General features: G+C 39.3%; 1 protein-coding gene and 1 long non-coding RNA gene across 2 annotated transcripts; both read right to left on the bottom strand.

Moving 5' to 3' along the window:
• Positions 1-969: 969 nt before the first annotated feature.
• LOC148981375 (uncharacterized) lies at positions 970-8740 on the bottom strand. Its single transcript, XM_089130949.1, has 3 exons — positions 8571-8740; positions 1419-1592; positions 970-1180 (listed from the first exon to the last, which is right to left on the bottom strand). The coding sequence occupies exons 1-3, from the start codon at positions 8726-8728 to the stop codon at positions 970-972; spliced, it is 543 nt and encodes a 180-aa protein (XP_088987075.1). The 5' UTR covers positions 8729-8740.
• A 1896-nt stretch (positions 8741-10636) lies between these two features.
• On the bottom strand, positions 10637-12312 carry LOC148981374 (uncharacterized). The gene is made up of 3 exons (XR_016168480.1): positions 12186-12312; positions 10986-11096; positions 10637-10805 (listed from the first exon to the last, which is right to left on the bottom strand). It is a non-coding gene; the product is annotated as an uncharacterized LOC148981374 (long non-coding RNA).
• Between the last annotated feature and the right edge of the window lie 10240 nt (positions 12313-22552).

The raw sequence follows: 22552 nt of genomic DNA, 5'->3' as shown, positions 1-22552 counted from the left end.
GTAATGTACGTTTCAACACACCTATAGTTAATTTGTGTTTATTAACTATTAACAGAAGAGTAGATGTTTGGTTCACAATAGATATGCGCAGTTGGCGGTTACAGACACGGATTGGACGGATGACGTGACGGAAAATAATATTTGAATTAAATTCGGCGAATGAACCAATCAAATGAAAAAATATGCATTGTTAAATATTGCTACCTACATCTGAAAAAAAAAAAAAAAACAGAGCAAAGTTTGAAATAGTCAGACTGCCTGGGTTATTTTGTTTCGATATTAGTTCTATTTTTAAAACTGCCAGTCATTGTAGCCTACCACTCGGGGAATAGGCATTTACAAGAGAGACAGATTATGGAGTGATAAGATTCAGAAATGATATCGGGCAATGGCAGCGCGAGATGTTCAGAAGAACGAAAGAGCTGAACTACTAAAAGCTCAAGAACATCCACAGAAAAAAAAGAAGGTAAGAAAAATAATTGGGTTGTTAAGGACAATTAAAAATGTGAACATGCATGTTGCACTGTTGTGCGGTGGACTTGCAGCATATTTCAGAATGAATAGAGTCGGCGTCTCTGTAATATCGAGGCTCCATAGTTAGTTTCTTGTATGATTATTAGGCCTGCTGGTATAAAATGAATTTCACTGTCTGCCTGAAAAAGACTCTTTCTCTACACATGTGATAATTAACGGGAGTCTTCAGACTCGTCCAAGTCGTCACCCTGACATGACAGTGCGTAGAGTTAATTTTATTTTTTTCTAGTTTTCTTTCTTTTTACAAAAAAACAGAAAGTGCAATAGGCATTAATTAGTAGTAGGCTAAATAGCAGCATGGAAATTAAACAGTAACTAACTAGATAAAAAACAACAACAACAACACAAACATGTAAGCAATAGGGAAACCCAGAAAATGCACTGCTATAACCAATGAAACATAAGCCCTGCTGTCTTCAAATAAATAAACTTCAGTCACACTGTAATTGCTGTACAGTATAATGACACTAACTGTAGTTTCTCCAGCTTGAATTGTGGGTTCATCAGTAGATCACTGAGGTTTTTCACTCCAGAGTTTCCTAGTTTATTCCAGCTCAGGTCCAACTCTCTTAGGTGTGACGGGTTTGATTTCAGAGCTGAAGTCACATCAGAACAACCTTCATCTGTCATATAACAGCAGCTTAACCTACATTAGAAGAGAGAGAGAATGAAGAAAATAAGAGACTCTATTATTCTGTAAAGTCACATCATCTTCATCAGCAAATAAAACAGACAGAGGAAGAGCGATGATCTTCATCTTTATTTCACCAGATCACAAAATACTAAGGTGAAAATGTTTGTACAAATATAATGTTAATGTGTTCAAGTTTAAACAGTTAAAGTGATTTTAAACATTTTGATTCTTGTATGTAAATGTGACTGACCTCAATCTCTCCAGTTTACAGTGTGAATCCTTCAGTACGGCACATAAGTGCTTCACTCCTTTATTTCCTAGATAATTCCTGCTCAGGTCCAGCACTCTCAGGTGTGACGGGTTTGAATTCAGAGCTGAAGTCAGGATGAGACTCTGTTTCTCTGTAATTCTGCAATCACTCAGACTGAAGACAGAGAAATAACAATAGTTCACATCTATGATGATCATCTTATTGAAGAGCTACAGCAGCATTTAGTTTCAAAACTACATTATTTAAACTACATTAGCAGAGAGAGAGAGAGAGAGAGAGAGAGAAAGAAAGAGAGATACTGTCCGATACTGTGCTCATGTAGGCCCAGGGGTTAAAGTGGGATGGAATGGTCCGGAACTACTGTTACGAACTGCTCTGAGAAGGGCACTGGCTCTTAAGGGCACTCCAGCTGGTGACCGTTACATAGCCCCCCCTTTAAGGAGCGGATTCCAGACACTCCTCAAATTGTCCAGGAGGGAGGTGGAGCGGAGGCGGACCTGGGGGCGGGATAGAGGGCCAGGCCCGTGGAGCGGAAGAGAACCTGGAGACTGCGGTGGAGCAGGCTGTGGAGGCGACCAGGGCGGAGCAGGCTGTGCAGGCGGCCAGGGCGGAGCAGGCTGTGCAGGCGGCCAGGGCGGAGCAGGCTGTGCAGGCGGCCAGGACGGAGCAGGATGTCCAGGCGGCCAGGGTGGAGCAGGATGTGCAGGCGGCCAGGGCGGAGCAGGCTGTGCAGGCAACCAGGGTGGAGCAGGCTGTGCAGGCAACCAGGACGGTGAAGATCCCTCGGGTGGCCGTGGCGGTGAAGACCCCTCGGGCGGCCAGGGCGGAGCAGACCCATCGGGCGGCCAGGGCGGAGCAGACCCCTTGGGTGGCCAGGGCGGTGATGCCCTCTCAGGACCAGGCACTGGCTCGGGACCAGACACCGGCTCAGGAACAGTCACTAGAACAGAAATAGTCACAAGGACAGACACAAACACAGAAACAAACACTGGCTCAGGAGCGGACACACACGCTGGCTCGTGAGCGAACACACACACTGGCTTGGGAGCGGAACCACACACTGGCTCGGGAGCGGAACCACACTCTGGCTCAGGAGCGGAACCACACACTGGCTCAGGAGCGGACACACACACTGGCTCGGGAGCGGAAACACAGACTGGCTCGGGAGCGGACACACACACTGGCTCGGGAGCGGAAACACAGACTGGCTCGGGAGCGGAACCACACACTGGCTCGGGAGCGGAAACACACACTGACTCAGGAGCGGAACCACACACTGGCTCGGGAGCGGACACACACTGGCTCGGGAGCGGAAACACAGACTGGCTCGGGAGCGGAACCACACACTGGCTCGGGAGCGGAAACACACACACTGGCTCGGGAGCGGACACCACAGACACTGGTTCGGGAGCGGACACACACACTGGCTCGGGAGCGGAAACACAGACTGGCTCGGGAGTGGAACACACACACTGGCTCGGGAGCGGACACCATAGACACTGGTTCGGGAACAGACAACCCACACACTGGTTTGGGAAAAGACAACACACACACACTGGTTCGGGAACAGACAACACACACACTGGCTCGGCCATCTTGTCCGGAGACACCTGCGCAGCCATCTAGTCTAGAGACACCGGCTCGGCCATCTTGTCCGGAGACACCGGCTGGGCCATCTTGTCCGGAGACACCGGCTCAGCCATCTTGTCCGGAGACACCGGCTGGGCCATCTTGTCCGGAGACACGGGATCGGAGGAAGTGACTTGAACAGACTCTGGATCGGCAAAAGTCTCTGAAATGGCCATCTTGTTCGTAGACACTGGCTCGAAGGACGTGACGTGACAGTCTCTGGATTGGCAGAAGGAACGTGAACAGTCTCTGGCTCGGCCATTTTGTTCGTAGACACCGGCTCGGAGGAAGTGACGTGAACAGATTCTGGATCGGCCATCTTGTCTGTGGCCACTGGCTCGGAGGAAGTGACATTAACAGACTCTGGGGACACTGGCTCGGCCATCTTGTCCGGAGACACTGGATCGGCCAACTTGTCCGGAGACACAAGATCGGAGGAAGTGACGTGAACAGACTGGATCGGCAAAAGTAACGTAAACAGTCTCTGAAACGGCCATCTTGTTCGTAGACACTGGCTCGAAGGAAGTGACGTGAAGCGTCTCTGGCTCAGCAGAAGTGACAAAGCGTCTCTGGCTCGAAGGAAGTGACATGAAGAGCCTCTGGCTCGAAGGAAGTGACCTGAAGCATCTCTGGCTCGGCAGAAGTGACGTGAAGCGTCTCATGCTCAGCAGGGCTGACGTGGAGCACGGGCTCAAAAGGGCTGACGTGGAGTGCGGACACGGCAGGGCTGACGTGGAGCACGGGCTCGGCAGGGCTGACGTGGAGCGCGAGCTCGGCAGGGCTGACGTGGAGCTCTGGCTGGAAGTGGCTGACGTGAAGGACGAGGCTGGCATGAAGCTCTGGCTGGACGTAGCGGATGTGAAGCTCTGGTTGGACGTGGCTGACGTGAAGCTCTGGGATAAGGCTCTCATCACAAATGGAGAGCGCCTCTCTCCAGTTCAGACTGTATAAATCGGGGAGCTCCCTCCGGTTAACCTCCTTAGCCCCCAGCCGGTAACACAATTTGATCGCCTCGTCCCCAAAGGGAGCAGGAGGCAGCAAGTGAAGCAAAACCCCATTGGAACAGATCTTGGCTATCCAGGGCCAAGGCCGCGATCTGTCCAGCAAACTCCAGGATCTGTGCTGCTGGATACATCTGTGACGAAGTCTTCTGTTACGAACTGCTCTGAGAAGAGGGTTGAGATCCAAACGCAGCATTATTTGAGGGCATTCCAGAGGCGTAATCCAGTGTACAGGCAAGGGTCATACACAGACAGGCAGTCCAAAACAGAGAAACAAAGAAACAAACAAAACAGGCAGGGACCAGAGGCAAGAGAGTAATCCAGGGAACAGGGCAAGATATACAAAACCAAGAGACAAGAAAACCACGAGAATGCTTAGATATGCAGTGTAACACTTAAACAAGACGTTGTGGTGAGTGAATGAATGAACATGGTATTAATAGAACAGACTAACACGATGATGAGACACAGGTGAATGCAATCAGTTAATGAGGTACAGGTGAATGCGATCAGTGATAAGTGATGGTGAGTCCGGGCAGTGAGTTATGGTAAATGTAGTTTGATAATAGTCTTATCTGGAGTGCCCTCTGGTGGCTCTCAAGGGCACTCCAGATGGTGACCGTTACAACTGCATTCCAGCACCTCAGATAAATTAAAAAATAGATTCATTCATCTCAACAAATCTCGCTTCTTCCGATATGGACCAATTTCCCTTCATCCCCGCTGAGTGATTACAAATGCTTGAAATGCACTCACGGTAGTTGAGCGCGGTAAAGTCGCCTGACATTTGTTTTCCCAACCCACATAGCAAACAGATCCGGAACGGATCTGCCGCGGAGGTAAGAACCAGGTCCGGAACGGAGTCCACTTGCACAGCGCAACGGATCCGGAACAGATCCGGATTGCGGATCCAGACTAGATCCGCGGCAGACCCTATCCGGATCCGGGACCCGTTCATTTCGGTCTGAAAACCTTTCAGATCACTCATTCAAAACTAGTAATCTGGCCAAAACTACAAAAATATTTCAAATCTACTGGTGGGCCAACATTAGATAGACTGCCCACTAAACAACATGATGTCCAAAAGATGTCTTTTCAACGTCTTTGTCACAAAAGTCGGATGCTGAAAAGACGTCCACTGAGGAGCCAGAATTAAAGTTTTTATGACGTGTTTTTTTGACGTGTTCTGCACGTCCGATGTAGACGTTCATCGAACCTTCGTACAAGTTTTAAAAACTAGGTCAAATGTGGCCATCGTGTTTAAAACTCATGTTTATATCAATGTCATTTCCTTACATTGTTTAGATGAGGTTTAGATGTTGATATGTTTCATTTTAAGAAACCATTGTGGTGATGAGTGTTTGCTTTAGTTGGGCTCTTGGTCCCAATTCATCTTACTTTAACTTCTTTGGTTGTGGTAACTGAGTGTTTGTATAACACTATTGTTGTTGCATAAAAGCCAAGAAAAAGTAAGATCGGCTGTCATCAGCTCCTTGTTGATGATGACGAAAAAACAAAGCGAATTTTTAATGCTGTATGTAGACTTTTGTCCTTATATCTGCAGTTTATAACCACCTATTTTGTGGAACTGTGTTATTTGGCCAAGTACAATTAAAATGAACACTTATTTGAACGGTCAATAAAAATCATGTGTACTCAATGTTTTGAGCAAATATATCACATAGTCACACACAGACATCACGATTTTGCATATGATTCTCAACAGCGGTGACAACCAAAACAAAAAAGCTTGGGAATCAAGGATCTTTTGTACTTTGAAAACTACCCATCATGCATTGCAGCATGAAGCTTTTTTTATTGTCACCGTTCTTGTGATACATACGTAAAATCCTGATGTCTGTGTGTGACTATAAGGTAAATTTCCTAATAAAATTGTTTGAACAAGCTTTTTTTATTCAGCTTCTAATAAGTGCTAATTTTAATGGTATACAAATAACACAATTCCACAAGAGAGGTGGTTATAAATGGCAGAAATAAAGACTAAAGTCTAAACACAACATCAAATGCTCACTTTGTGACTTTGCAATCATCATCAACAAGCTGATGTCAGCATCTCACTTTTTCTTGGTTTTCTGTGCAACAACAATAGTGTTATACAATCACACAGTTACTACAACCAAAGTAAAGTTAAAGTAAGATGAATTGGGACCAAGAGCCCAGCTAAAGCAAACACTCATCACCACAATGGTTTCTTAAAATGAAACATAACATCTAAACCTCATCTAAACAATGTAAGGTAATGACATTGATTTAAACATGAGTTTTAAACACGATGGCCACATTTGACCTAGTTTTTAAACGTGTACGAAGGTTCGATGAACGTCTACATCGGACGTGCAGAACACGTCAAAAAAACACGTCATAAAAACTTTAATTCTGGCTCCTCAGTGGACGTCTTTTCAGCATCCGACTTTTGTGACACAGACGTTGAAAAGACATCTTTTGGACATCGTGTTGTTTAGTGGGCAGTCTATCTAATGTTGGCCCACCAATAGATTTGAAATATTTTTGTAGTTTTGGCCAGATTACTAGTTTTGAATGAGTGATCTGAAAGGTTTTCAGACCGAAATGAACGGGTCCAGATCGGATCCGGATAGGGTCTGCCGCGGATCTAGTCTGGATCCGCAATCCGGATCTGTTCCGGATCCGTTGCGCTGTGCAAGTGGACTCCGTTCCGGACCTGGTTCTTACCTCCGCGGCAGATCCGTTCCGGATCTGTTTGCTATGTGGGAAGCCACGTTTCTAAAGGGTCTTACAAAGAGATCAATAGCAGGATTAGTTTTAACATTATGTAACCATTGTATATCGACATTAATATTCGTTCAAAATCACCTATGTGCATTAATGCTGCATATTTATACCTGAGAATGCTTTGACGCGTTTGCACAGCGCATGATGAGGGAACGTCTGCCACCAACTGTGTTAAACGTAGCCTATAATTTGTATTATTTAAAATTACTTTTCAAATTCTAAAGCTTGTAGAAGGTGGCAATACTGACCTGGTAGCCTTGAGTAAATTAACTTGTTTAAGATAATGATTCATAAAACATATAATTATCAGTTAAGCCTATTTACTTCACTGACACAGACGAAAATAAAAGACTATCAGTCTAAGCTCAGCTTTAGGAGGGGGATAAATTTGGCAGGATAAGGAGACAGAGAGAAAAAGAAAGATGCAGATGAGGAGAGAGCAGGTATTGACAAAATAATCTAATGCCCACTGACATGCTTTTAAAGCTATTTATTATCCTTTTTTTTTTGGTCTTCAAAAGTCTTAAATTTCACATACAGTGGGGCCAAAAAGTATTTAGTAGCCACTGATTGTGCAAGTTCTCCTACTTAGAATAATGAGAGAGGTCTGTAATTTTCATCTTAGGTACACTTCAACTATGAGAGACAAAATGAGAAGAAAAAAAAATCCAGGAAATCACATTGTAGGATTTTTAAAGAATTTATTTGTAAATTATGGTGGAAAATAAGTATTTGGTCACCCACAAACCAGCAAGATTTCTGGCTCTCACAGACCTGTAACAACTTCTTTAAGAAGCTCTTCTGTGCTCCACTCGTTACCTGTATTATTGGCACCTGTTTGAACCCGTTATCTGTATAAAATACACCTGTCCACAGCCTCAAACAGTCACACTCCAAACTCAACAAAGAGCTGTGAAAGGACACCAGGAAGAAAATTGTAGACCTGCACCAGGCTGGGAAGAGCGAATCTACAATAGGCAAGCAGCTTGGTGTGAAAAAAATCAACTGTGGGAGCAATTGTAAGAAAATGGAAGACATACAAGACCACTGATAATTTCCCTCGATCTGGGGCTCCACGCAAGATCTCATCTCATCATGATCATGAGAACGGTGAGCAAGAACTACACGGAGGGACCTGATGAATGACCTGCAGAGAGCTGGGACCAAAGTAACAAAGGCTACCATAAGTAACACACTACACCGAGAGGGTCTCAAATCCTGCAGTGCCAGGTGTGTCCCCTGCTTAAGCCAGAACATGTCCAGGCCCATCTGAATTTTGCCAGAGAGCATATTGATGGTCCAGAAGAGGATTAGGAGAATATCATGTGGTCAGAGGAAACCAAAATACTTTTTGGTAAAAACTCAACTCGTCGTGTTTGGAGGAAGAAGAATGCAGAGTTGCATCCCAAGAACACCATACCTACTGTGAAGCATAGGGGAGGAAACATCATGCTTTGGGGATGTTTTTCTGCAAAAGAGACAGGAAAACTGATGCGTGTTGAGGGAAGACTGAACGGGGCCATGTATTGTGAGATTTTAAGCCAAAACCTCCTTCCATCACTGAGAGCCTTGAAGATGAAACTGGATGTGGCTGGATCTTCCAGCATATTAACTAGATAAAAAAACCCAGAAAGTGCACTGCTGTAACCAATGAAACATAAGCCCTGCTGTCTTCAAATAAATAAACTTCAGTCACACTGTAATTGCTGGACAGTATAATGACACTAACTGTAGTTTCTCCAGCTTGAATTGTGGGTTCATCAGTAGATCACTGAGGTTTTTCACTCCAGAGTCTCCTAGTTTATTCACGCTCAGGTCCAGCTCTCTCAGGTGTGACGGGTTTGATTTCAGAGCTGAAGTCACATCAGAACAACCTTCATCTGCCATTTCACACCAGCTTAACCTACATTAGCAGAGAGAGAGAGAGAGAGAGCACTGCATGAAAAGTGGGATTTTTGGCAATTAATGGCACATAAAATTGTTGTGGAATTTGAGGTTAACGGCTATTAACGGGAATAACTGCCAGGAATTGACGTGGACTTTGTTTGTCAGTGTTGCCCCCATGACCCCCCTACCCCCAGGTCTAGGGTTGGCTTTCACATGTAAATGAAATCGCTGTGAGCCATACAAATGCAAATCAAGTAAGTTAGCAGTGGTGGAGGTGTGATTACCTTTCTGTAACCAGATGCTTTCATTTTAACAATGATTTGTTCATGCAAGTGACTACAACATGTTTAACTAAAGTAACTTATTTTCATTTTCTTTAATTTTAAATAGCCTAATTCTTTGTAATATTTTCCATCAAATATGTGATTACAGATGAAATATAATACAGAGGAAACATTTGACCAATATTAAGGCAATGATGAAAGTTTAATGGCGTATTGTCTGGAAAGATTATAAGTCATCCATGTCATAGTAAAACTTTAAATAATAGCTGTGTACCAAATAGACACCTCTGCCCAGGTGAAAAGGAAATGTATTTAAATTGTACTTATTTTGATATACTTAATGTATTTTAAGTGTACCGTATTAAATATGTATTAAATGTGCTAAATTGAAACAACTTCAAGTATATTAAGTGTACTTTAATATGTATTTAAGTTCAATTTTAAGGTAATAGTAATATATTTTATTATACTAAATTGTGCTAAAATGGAACCATTTTAAGTACATTTAATGTAATATAATAGCACTTATTTAAAGTGTATTTTAATACAGTTTAAATCGACTTTAGAAATACAGAATTAGTATAGTTTTAGCTTCACATTAATGCGTTCTGAGTATATTTTAAATATAATTTCAGCTTATTAATAATGTATTAGTAGAACACTATAGGACCCACTATTAACATATTAAAAATATATTTTTTCCAAAAACCATTTAATATAAAAATAATATATTTTAATGTATTAAAAATACAGTTAAACATTTTAATTCAACAAAACCCAGTAAAAAAATATTTCTACAAAACACACAAACTCTCTTTGAAAGATAAACTTTAATGCACTACATCAGTAAAGCATTATGAAAACTAAACAAAATACATTAACATAAAATGCATTGATTTGCAGAGGTTTAAAACAGAATAAAAAATAAATAAATAAATAAACTAACTGAAAGGAGTAGTTCACTTTTTAAAAAAAACTTTTGCTGATAATTTACTCACCCCCATGTCTTCCAAGATGTCCATGTCTTTCTTTCTTCAGCCAAAAAGAAATTAAGGTTTTTGATGAAAACATTCCAGGATTTTTCTCCATATGATGGACTTCACTTGGAACCAAACGGTTCAGGGTCCAATGGCTAACAGTCAATTTGTCGTGAAAGCATGAGAATTGACTCAACTGTGAGAGTCTTGTGCTGAATGCTTGAGAGTTGGCAGCCCTGACAAATCTTTTTTCGAGTCAATTCATTCATTTCGTTCGTTGAATGAACCTAATGACTCAGAAAAATATTTGTTAATTTTGATGAACGAGTTCGAATAGGAGAGTCATGAACATGCATCACAGAACAGAGCAAGGCGACCATTTGAGCTTATAAAACTTAAACGTTTTTTTTTTGTTTGTTTTTTAAATGAGCGATCGTTTCGCTTGATAAGACCGTTATTCATCGTCTGGAATCGTTTAAAGCCCTTTGAACAGTTTGCACAGAAACTGTCTTTTGGACTTTGAACCGTTTGGTTCCCAATGAAGTCCATTATATGGAGAAAATCCTGGAATGTTTTCATCAAAAACCTTAATTTCTTTTCAACTGAAGAAATAATGACATGGATATCTTGGCCTGGGGGTGAGTAAGTTATCAGCAAAAGTTTTTTTTTTAAAAAGTGAACTAATCCTTTAAGTCAAACAAAGTGAAATACAATAGCAAAAAGTAAAGTGGCCAAATCTTGAGTAAAAAGAGAAGTTCGTGACTTGTTCAGTCTGCCATAGACTCTTTTGGGGACATCAGAACCACCGAGGGAAATCTGGAAAGAATAAAAAAAACAAAACAAGCATTAGTATAAACTTGTTCATTTATAGTTCTAATAAAAAGCTGTCACTTTGTTACTTAATTCAGAACACTTACTGAAGTATTAATGCACAAAAAGTCAGATATAATTATTATAACAAATAGGATTTTTCTTTATCATAAAGAATTTTCTAACCATTTCTGAGGTTTCAGGAAGACACAGCTCAGATGATCTTGGGCTTGAGCTGAATGAACCTCGTTTCATGGACTCCAGGGCCTCTTTGAGAGATGATAATATCCCTGGAAGCTCCTGGAAAAATAAATTCGCATGTTATACAAAGTTAGGGCAGAACAAACACTAGTTTGTGTTCTTCCTCATATATAATTTGTCTTTTGTTTAAATGGTGAAACATATTTAATGAACCATTACTGTAACTTCCACGCTATTATTAAAGTAATTATTCATTATTAATAAAGACAGAACATTTTATTGAAAGTTACAAGTTGGTGACAGCTGATAACGACTTGATTAAATGTAAAAAAGCTGAATACCACACATAAAATCATATAAATCAGTCCCTCGAGAAAAACACGATTATGCGATTGCATAATTCAATGCATAATCAGGCAAAATACATATTCATGCGGGGGACGCAATTTTTCAAATATGTGTTAATATATAATAGGTCACTTAGCTACTTAGCTGCTACATGACACACTATTGACTGTTTTTGTTGTTTTTCACCAACAAAAAGTTACAAATCAAGAGGATCAACTACTACTTACTCGACTTGACCTCATCTACTCACGGTTAGGTTTAATAAAAAAAAAATGTCTTTGCAATGTGCAAATTCTTTGGTTAGGCTAAATATTAAATATAAAAGCTCTCATTTAATTATTTAACATCGTTTTAATTTCTAGTGCAAGATATTTAATAATTGGTTTTGTGAAAGCTTATAGTTGGTGATTACACTTAATTTATTTATCGAATTGACATGAAAACAGACAGCCTAGTGCCTACTAATAATTAATTGGATTTTACTATGAATTAAATATCACAAATGTGTAAGTTTTATTAGAGCTTAAAAAATATTATAATATTATTTAAAACACAAGAAGTTACTTATAGGGACAATCAAGCCTGTCGTGTAATCACCATTAATAACCTTTTTTCTGCAAACACAGTGTGCAATGTTTTTATAGTTATTGTATGTCACTGTCTAGATCTATAACAATTAAGTTGATAGACGTCAATGGATTAACTCGCTTTATTGTCAAATCAACAGAAACGCCAGTAATCCACAGAACATCGTCATCAACTTCTGAAAATATTTTAAACTAAACCCAAAGTGAGAATAAAGCAAGTTATACTAATCACTTAAACTAATAAACTTACCACCAAGAAGTAAGATCTTTTCTGGCAGTATCTTGCTCTGTCCATGTCGTGGCGGCGCAGCTCTGCGTTGTCCTCTTCACTGCTAAATTGTTCGCGGGAGCTGACGATCTGGTAATCTGCTCGTGTGTTCTCTTAATATTAAATCGGTGCTATCCACATTAAATAGGTCAGAGTCAGTGAAATAACAAAGCAAAATTTAGAAAATACATGATTTCTGTTAAAATATGGAATACCACAGACAGTCACAGTATCCGTTGTCTGCGCCCCGCCCAACATGTAAGTTCAAATGGCAGTGTGTGATTGGACAATTGCCGGCAAGCTTGTTTTGAAAAGATTGGCTCTGATTGGTCCAAATGAATGCAACTGGAAATACTAACTAACGACAACTCTGTTAATATAAACATAACATGCTTCATAAACAGGTTTTTTATTCATTTTGGCGAAACAAATGTAAGAGTCAAGCTTTAACAAATTTATTTTGTTTTTCCAGTATGTACACCTGATCTTTTATGTTGATGTGTGCAAGTACTGGTATGCACGTTTTGTGGAAAAGACTATTTGATTAATTAATGCAGAAGTATAGAAGTGCATTACTTGTTAGTCAAATTTTATTGCTTTTCATAATTATAACAAATTAATTAAAAAAAATAGTTAAACCTAAAACACATAATATAAAGTGTGAAATACATATGCATTGAGTTAAGTGTTGGTAGTATTACAAAAAGTGGTATAGTTTTTGGTATATTTCTTAAAAGCTTAACTGAGCACATATTTTTAATTAAAGTGCTACTTCTAGTCTTTGTAGAAATATATTACAATTTATTTTGATACATGTTTAATTGCCTTCATGTTAGGAAGGGAATTAAAGGGACTTGAATTTTTAAACTTCTTTTTTTAATTTTTAAACATTATATATATATATATATATATATATATATATATATATATATATATATATATGTCTCATTTGTTTTTCACAATATTTTTTTAAAGCAGGGTATGCTTTACATGCTACAGTATAATATAAATATAAATATTAAAAATATATTGCTCTAGTCCTATACAAGGTTAAATAAGTTATAAGGTTATAAATTAAAAGTAAACACAAAACACAAAGTAAACACAAAAAATACTTTAATTTAGCAACAAGTATGCTTTCTGTAAATACACTAAAACTTCACTAAAACTATGTTTGTTTTTAGCATATTTCTAAAAGTGTAATTAAGTGTATATTTATTAGCATTGCGTTTCTAGTAAAACATTTTTAAATATAATTAAAATGTGTTTGTATTTAGCATATTTCTTAAAAATGTAATTAAATACCAATGTACTTCTAGTACACTTTTTAGAAACATATTTAAAGTATGATTGTCATTAGCATGTTTATTAAAAATATAATTAAGCATACATTTATTACCAATGTACTAATAATATACTTTTTTAGAAATACATTAAAAGTGTGCTTTTCTATAGCGTATTTCTTAAAAGTGTATTTAAACATATATTTATTACCAATGTAGTTCTAATATACTTTTTAGAAATACATTTAAAGTATAATTATCATTAGCATATTTATTAAAAATATAATAAAGCATACATTTATTACCAATATATTACTAATATACTTTTTATAAATACATTAAAAGTATGCTTTTCTATAGTATATTTCTTAAAAGTGTAATTAAATGTATATTTATTACCAATGTACTTATAGTATACTTTTTAGAAATATACTAAAATGCAATAAAATAAATTTTTAGTACACTTTAAATAAGCATGTTGTAAATACAAATGTATTATAAACACACTATTTGTATTTCAAATATATTTTTAATACATTTAATACAACGTCTTTTTCACCTGGGTGTCTTTTACACGCCTGGTGTGGCGACAAGTTAAAAGATAAATAAAGACCGGTCTCAAATAGAGGTCTGGTCTGTTTTTTAGTTTCAGGTTGTATTTAATCTTCTAAAATCCATCAGATCGTCTGTTCAAGCCAGTTTTATTGCACGCAAGAGAGCCCTGCGCATCTGGGCAAGATCTGTTAGCGGAAGCCGGAGAGGGAGAAGTGGAGGAGGAATTCGCCAATGAACTTGTAGTTGAGGATTGCGGTTATGATGATAGTGATGAATAGGGTCAGTATCACATTATTGCAGTTGTTTATAGCCTTCACGGCACGTGAGCGGCGCGTGTTTTTTTAGGCATGCATGTTAATCAATGAGTGTGTTCACACCGTGAGCAGGAGCAGCGCGTGAGCGTCAAGCAGGAGCATCCAAAGAACAGTCCGAAAATTGCGTTAAGACATGGTCATTTCTAAACTAAAAACAATAAGAATCACTGTGTTCACATTAAGTTAGTTCACAATAGCCGCTTTCCGACCAAGTAGTTACAGGAACTTAGTTATAGGAACTGTCCACTTCTAAACAGTTCTAAGAACTACTCTCCCCCAAACTCAGTTTTGCTGCTTAAGTTCGCACTGTCCAAGTGGCTATAGGAACTGGTAGGAGGGGTAACGCAAGCATGGCGACGTCATCACTAGACATAGCGCGGCCACATACAACAACAACAAACCAGCATGGCCGGGACCTTAATAACGGAGAACGAACGGCGCCGTTTAAAGATTATGCTTGAGTTCTGTAGAGAGAAACATATAGAAGACGAAGGCTCCAGTGTAATATGATATTAAGTAATATAATGGAAGAAGATAAAAGAGCAGAGCGCAGGAGGCAAACAAAATGACGGGTAAGTTTAGCTATTATTAGAAATTAGCTGGCTGAATGCGTTATGTTTGTCTTAATCCTCGTTGTAATGTTTTGCAAAAACACACAGCGTATGGCAGACAGCGCGCTACAAGTTCCGTGTTGACAGTGGGCATGACTTATAAGTTGAACCAATCAACGTAGACCTAGGGAAAGGGAACTAAAAAAGTCCTCGCTCTAGACTAGGTACTGAAAGGTCTTATATGAACTACAGTCTGAGGAACTCCATTTAGTCCGGTCGGAACACGAGAAAAAAAGGGTTATAGGAACGTTAGGTTCTAGGAACTGCAAAAGTCCCTCCGGTCGGAAAGCGGCTAATGTTTGTTTCATAGAAAGCCGTCCGTCGCCTGCACAACTCCGAGACGAATCACAGGCGCTATGATGCTGGGCAGGGGTAAGACATACAAATCATGTGATCTACTGTGTAGAAAGCGAATAATTTTGGATTCATATTTCTTTTACTGTTATTTAATCTCACATTAGTTTTCACAGACTGTGTTCACCTTATAATGCGGCGGTCACATCGTTTTTGGTCGGAGCTCTGCATGCAAGATTGTGTGTATTTGTTACTGTGGGGTGTGTATATTGTTTTTATGTTAATATTGTTTTTTAAGTATGTGCTGTGGTCACGCTATTTATTTACAATGCACACAAATATTGTTTTCCAGCTGCATGCGTCACAGGCGTCTGTACAGTGGATCATGTTCGGACAGAAAGCTACCACCACATGGCCCAGAGGTGGACAGAGACAGACATTTCATCCCCAAGCTGCGCATTTGATGTATTTTGTTATTGCTTGTGATTATGCATTTGCTTTCTTTTTTTTTTTAAATAAAAAAAGTTAATCAACATTTGTCTCAGAAATTCTTCATGTTCTTCATAAATGTATGTCCTAGTTATTAACATGAATACAAAATGTAACATCATATGACTATCACATGAATATTGTCTCCAGTAAGAGGTGTATTTTTAATAAAGGATTATATATATATAATTTATAAATAATAATCATTATTATTGGGGAGGGGTTTACCCAAGCCTGTTTTTCTAAAGGTCCAGGGCGACCAATAGCGACATATCTACCAACCAATCAGATGTGATTGATGATTTGAGGATGTCATTTGTTTAACCCATTGACTGAGAAGCTTGGTCGGGCTGCTGAGATGCTGCTGCTTTTCATATGGTAATAGAATTGTTAATCCCGCGCGGGGGCGGAGGCGCGAGCGGGGGTGGGGGCGCCTATACGTTTTCGACGATTTTCTGCACAGGCGAACGCGCGACACTGAAAACGTCCAATAATTGCCAGAGATTAGTGGGATTCACGTTTAAACTGTGTGTTCTAGTTTAAACTGTTGAAGTGATTTTAAAGAGGTCATATAATGGTACATGCACTTTTACAAGTTGATTGTACTGCAATGTGTGTTGTCAGTGCCTGTACACAACCATCATTTAATGATAAAAATCCATCCAGTGGTTTTGTTTTAATCTCCTTATATTGTTTTCCCCCGCCTCAAATCGAGCTGTTCGACCGTGTGACGTCACACGGTCGCACGCCCCTCCTGCGGTTGTTGATTGACAGCAGTGTTTCAACACAGACCCGCCCTGAGCGAGCTGTCATCATAGACTATAGTCCGTCATCGTTGATCCGCTGGAACAGAATGGCGTTTAAGCGATTGTGTTGTTCGGTTCTTGGGTGCAATAACAAACACAGAAATCATTTTGATCTTCCTAAATTTGAACCGCTGAAGACGCAGTGGCTGAGTTTTGTTTCCGAAGGGAATATTCCCCACGAGTAACATCAATACTTTCATGTTTGCGCGAATCATTTCTCACCCGACTGCTTTATAAGCGAGGATCAGTATGAAGCTGGTTTTGCTAAGAAGCTGCTCCTGAAAATTTATGTTCCCTCTGCACCTTAAGTTTTATTAATCTTGACATGCGATGACAGCGTTCGGTTAAAAATCAGAACAAATGAATTTGACAGTAGGAAATTATCGCATAGGAAATTACACCCGAAAGTAAGACATCATCCCGGGCTTTATGAACATGCGCCGGCTTTCATCGACGACACTTTCGTGAAGTATGGATCTCAATCACACGTTGTTGATTGCTAGGACCCGCCCCGCTCTGCTTCTGATAGGCTTGTAACGTGTTAGAGCTGGGTTCCTCTCATATGATTGGTAGGTGAAATCAATTGACTCGAAAATATTAAACCGCATGCAAGTTTAAAATTTTTTTTCCACTCACGCCCGTACGCCGGAGATCCGGCACGGTGCCGGAGTACTTTAAGCCCTAGTAAACACAGCGTTCGTATCTCACTACTCTACCCTGCCAGTGCATACAAAGATTGATCAAAGTAACATTACGTTAACCAACCATTCAGAAACGTCCTCAAGTTTTAATTGTCGAACTTCTTTGCGGCCGTCATCTTGTTCCGGTGAACAGTTACTCCAGTTCAAACTGATACAGTTGCACCGATGTGTCCTCAGAGACTCGCGCTGCCATTCTCTCACCAAAACCTTCAACTGTTGTCAAAGCAACACTCCACGTGCGTTCATGCCCGCTTTTTTTAATAAAAGTATATTACAAAGTTTTCATTTAGACCCCAAACATTCATATTAACTTGTACAAAAATGGCATTATATGACCCCTTTAAGCATTTTGATTATTGTATGTGAATGTGACTGACCTCAATCTCTCCAGTTTACAGTGTGAATCCTTCAGTACGGCACATAAGTGCTTCACTCCTGAGTTTCCTAGATTATTCCTGCTCAGGTCCAGCTCTCTCAGGTGTGACGGGTTTGATTTCAGTGCTGAAGTCAGGATGAGACTCTGTTTCTCTGTAATACTGCATCTATACAGACTGAAGACAGAGAAATAACAATAGTTCACATCTATGATGATCATTTTATTGAAGAGATACAGCAGCATTTAGTTTTAAAACTACATTATTTAAACTACATTAGCAGAGAGAGAGAGAGAGAGAGAGAGAGAGAGAGAGAGAATGACTCAGATGTACAGTATGCGTTCAGCTTCATCCAGCAGACTTTTGCTGAAGAATAAACAGTGATATCCAGGTGCAGAGACATGGAGAAAGACATATTGTTCATTTAAATATACTAATAACATTGTAACAATACAAAGGTTGCAATTGTTTATGTATTTATGTTTACATTTTAAAGGGACATGAAACGGAAAAAACATACGCCGCACTGGACTATATAAAGTCACATTTATATAGAAATGTATTTTACAAAATCCAAGTGCCCTCTCGCGGCTGTAGACAGTAATGTTTTCTCTTGGTTCATGTCAGTCAGTATGATAAATTATTGTTAAATTGCATAAGTTTCGTGATTTCAATTAAGTAGACATGCTTTTTGTTTACTTACATTTAATTTAACCATTAAAATGGGAGTCCAAAAAATGTAAATGAAAAGAAAAAAAAAAAAAAAACAACAACAACAACAACAGAATATAGAAAAATGAAAACTGAAAAAAAATAAAAATCCTGAATAAAAATAAAGCTGATTTCATCGGGCCTATAAGTGGCTCTTTTCCCAGCATCCTCTGCTCCTGACGGGGACACCATGTACCAATCTCAATCCTTGGGCTGACATGGGAGACATTTACTCCATGGAAAGATATGCACACTCTCGACACCTGCTTTTGTTATAGTGTTATATAGTTATTTATATATATAGTACATATAATTATATGGTTTTATATAGATGTGAACGGCCAGCTAAAACAGGGGGTTTCATGACACTTTAAGCTTCTTTCATGTCAATGTCACCTTTGGTTTGCTCACTGAGACAAATGTGGTTTATTGTGTTCGGGTGTTTCTTGTGTGCTTAAAGGGGCACTTGGTAACTCTAGGTATTTCTTTGCAGATTTCCACTTTTGTTGTGGCATGTGTTCTCATCAGCGCCCCCTACAGCTGTGCGGTGTATATTTCACAACACTATAAGGTCTGGGCGAAGTATGAATCATCTGAATAACTAAATACATTCTTCCTAAAACCTAAACGCTTTCAGAACGAATGTAAGTTAGTGACATCAGCCACAGCATGGCTGGATGAGACTGTTCCTGAACATCCCCTATGTACAGGATCCTTACACACCACACACACAAACACACACACACATTGCTGAACCTTGTTCACTCACACACATACCCCAGTGGTATTGAGTTACAAACGACATCTTACAAAGGAATGCTCAGAGAGGCATCTGCTCTCTCTGAAGTCTGTCCAGAGAAAGACATTTCTTTTCTTTAAAGTCCCCGTGAAATCAAAATTGAACCTATTTACTTTGTTAGCGCATATTACTAGTCTTGTGGTGAACAATTAATCCGTGCAAGTGAATATATATTAAAAAAATGTTTTACCTTAGTAATCTTTAATCAAAATCTGAAAAGTTACTTCCGGTCTGGAACGGTTTCTTTTTCTGATGACGTAGGTTTCACAGTTTGGGTGGGGAAACGCTTAACCACTCCCCTCAAACCGTTAGTTTCCTATGAGCGAGAGATGGAGAGGAGGAGCGCTAGAGTAAAACCCTGCCCTCTGTTCAATATTCCGTTTCACTTGGAAATACGTCACAGCACTGGAGAAAAATCGTTTGCAACTTCCGGTTCACGGGGACTTTAAAGACATTTAACCAAATATATTCAATGTGTTTTTATGTGTGTTTGTTTCTCCTTGTCACATTGTTTCTCCATGTCACATTTTAAATATCACTGTATATTCCTTTGACTTTCACATAATGTTTGTGATACCTCCAAAATGCACATGGTATGGACTACCCGAATATGCATAGACATATAAAGTAAAGTGTATTTTAATATGTTTTACCATCATTGAAGATCAAACTGTTTAGACTATAACTCCTCCCATAGGGTGCGCGTTCTAGACAAAGAGCAATAAAATGAAAGCTCCAGCATGCAACTCCCCCACTCTCCGATTGGCCAAGCCGACAGGAAAAGGTTGGTTTTGTCCAAAGTGATAAATATCAGAGTGCTCCGCTACGCCTTCTCTTTGTCCTTTGTCGCGTCTGCACCATGTAATCCTATCTCGTGATCCGGATCAGATCTTGGATCTTTTCTGTTCTTTAGTCTAAGTTTTGTTTTCTGTATTCGACTCGGGTCACTTCCACAAAGTGAAATTAGCCGAACTATTTCCTTTGTTAATGTTACCTCAAAGACTTTAAAGTCCCCGTGAACCGGAAGTTGCAAACGATTTTTCTCCAGTGTTGTGACGTATTTCCGAGAGAAACAGAATACTAAATGAGGCAAAATAGTGGGCGTGGCTTTTTTTCCAACTAGCATTGGATCTAGAACTTTCTAGACTGATTGGATCTAGAAAAATGGGTGTTTCATTCTGAAATGGAGGATGACGCAAGTTTACACACGCTGTCAATCAATGCTCGCTCGGCGCTCGCAAACACACAGCAGCTGTCAGTTGGAGGGGCGTGGTTATGGATGTTAAGGAGACACCCAAACCGTAAAGCCTACGTCATCGGGCAAGGTCCTCTAATGCAGAGGGGCATTTTCAAAATTTTATTAAAGATTACGGAGCCCAAAAATGTTTTTGTGTGGATTGATTTGCATGAATGAATTGTTCACCACAAAACGATCAATTTAGGCAAACTAAGAAGCATTAAGATGATGTTTTTCGTGTTGTTACAGAAGGGTGACTGTCAGGGCTGGAGTGGCCGACGTGCTTTGTGGGCCGGTGGGCCGATACATCTCAAACTTTTTTATTTATTTTTTTAACTGCCAACTCGTGTCAGCGGCTCATTCGCTAGGATTAAATTTTACCTGTTTGTAAAATGTGATCTGTGTAATTAATTGCAATCAACTTGTGGCTAGTTGCAAGGATACACATGCATGAATGCATGCAGCTAAAAAAAACATATCATCCCTTACCGGGAGATTTATTAACATGTAAGACTGATCTAATCCAAACCTGTATGAATAATTATTAATTAACAATTATTAATTATGATATGCAAATTCCCCATGGGTCAGATCCGCCCATGAGTCTTTACAACACTGTCATAAAGAAACTCACTTGCGGCAGCTGCCTCCCGCTTAGCGCTGCTCATGTGCTTCTGTTATTATCAGAGCTGGCCAACTCTATCGTGTGGAGTTCAGTCTACCGAGTGGGTAATACATCATACACAGTATCATAGAATTATGTCGAATTGCCATAAAGCAGTTTGTGTTTCTTGCTCGTTTTCGCTTCTCACGAGACTTCTATTTCCAACTTACCAGGACGTTAGTCCCCAAGGTTGGTTTTCCGCCTGGGAACGCTGGGGGGAGCGGGGGGAGCCACCATTCTCTCCAGAACAGGTTATTGAACTATGATTTCTAAGCAGTTTTATTAAGTTGAAATAGTTGCCAAGTTTCCCTTTAAGTGTGTGTGTGTGTATATATATATATATAGCCCTCATGCAGATGCAGGGCTGTACACACCATAAATTATTTTTTTCAAAATGTATATAATGAAGGTTATGAAATAATTGTCTAATATTAACTCTACTTTGGTGCTGTAATGAAATTGCACATCACCACGATAAACAACCTCATCTGAGATGATTCAGCGGACTAATAACACTCGTCAATGTCAAAATGTTTGAGATGACCAATCAAATAACCGTAGGCGGGCTTTATGGTCACAGAAGCTGCGAGTCTATCGAATTAATTTTGAGCCAATAAAAATGAACGTAACTTTTCAAGAAACGAATGAAAATATAAATTGAAACTGAATAAAATATCTTTGAAACTGAAAAAGAATGAACCGCAAGCAATTTTTTTTTACTTTGTTTTTAATACACTACATGTTTTGCTAACTATTCCTCATATTTCGTTTACTGATCTACACTTACAAATGCGCTTCCAGAGTTTTCATTTACGCTTCTGAAGTTTTCGTTTACACTCCCTGAGTTTGCGTTCGCTGTTCTGACACAAATCTCTCGTGGGGGCGGGGCTAGTAGCAGTGTATTCTCATTGGCTACTGAGTTTTTGATTGACAGCTTCTTGCCCTGGAAGTGAAGACGTCAGTGAGTGTTGTGTTTACACGTTTGACATTTATATAATTTGTTTGAAATAATTATTTTAAGTCTGCAAATGGTTACTGCATGTGGGAGTTCAAAGCAGTTTGTATTGTTAGATTATAATATATTTCCTTTCTCATTTTCCAGGAGACTTTTCCACAAACAAAATTCTGATGCTGACACAGAGGATGGAGTGATAATACCAGAGATCAGCTGTCTCCATCAGACAATAATGTTACTTTGTTCAGACATATCACCTTTGAATGACTGGGATCCTTATCTTCAGACACCTGTTGTATTTTATTTTAATATTATAAAATAGCAAATATTTTAATTTCTTTGGAGCTCTAGATTAAAACAAACACAGTACACAAGAGGTTGCAGTTTATTCTTATTAGTCTCTGCTGATCATGGATTAGCATACCAACAGCATATGAATGGAATAGTTCATCCAAAAATAAAATTCTCACTTATTTTACTCACCCTCATGCTGTCCCAGATGCATTTTACTTTCTTTCTACAGATAAATACGAATTAAGATTTTAAGGAAAGTAAT

This window comes from Pimephales promelas, chromosome 5 (assembly GCF_988280905.1).
Source record: "Pimephales promelas chromosome 5, fPimPro1.hap1.1, whole genome shotgun sequence".
NCBI lineage: Eukaryota > Metazoa > Chordata > Actinopteri > Cypriniformes > Leuciscidae > Pimephales > Pimephales promelas.
The sequence above is the reverse complement of the archived record's forward strand: the minus strand, read 5'-3'. Positions and strand labels throughout refer to the sequence as shown.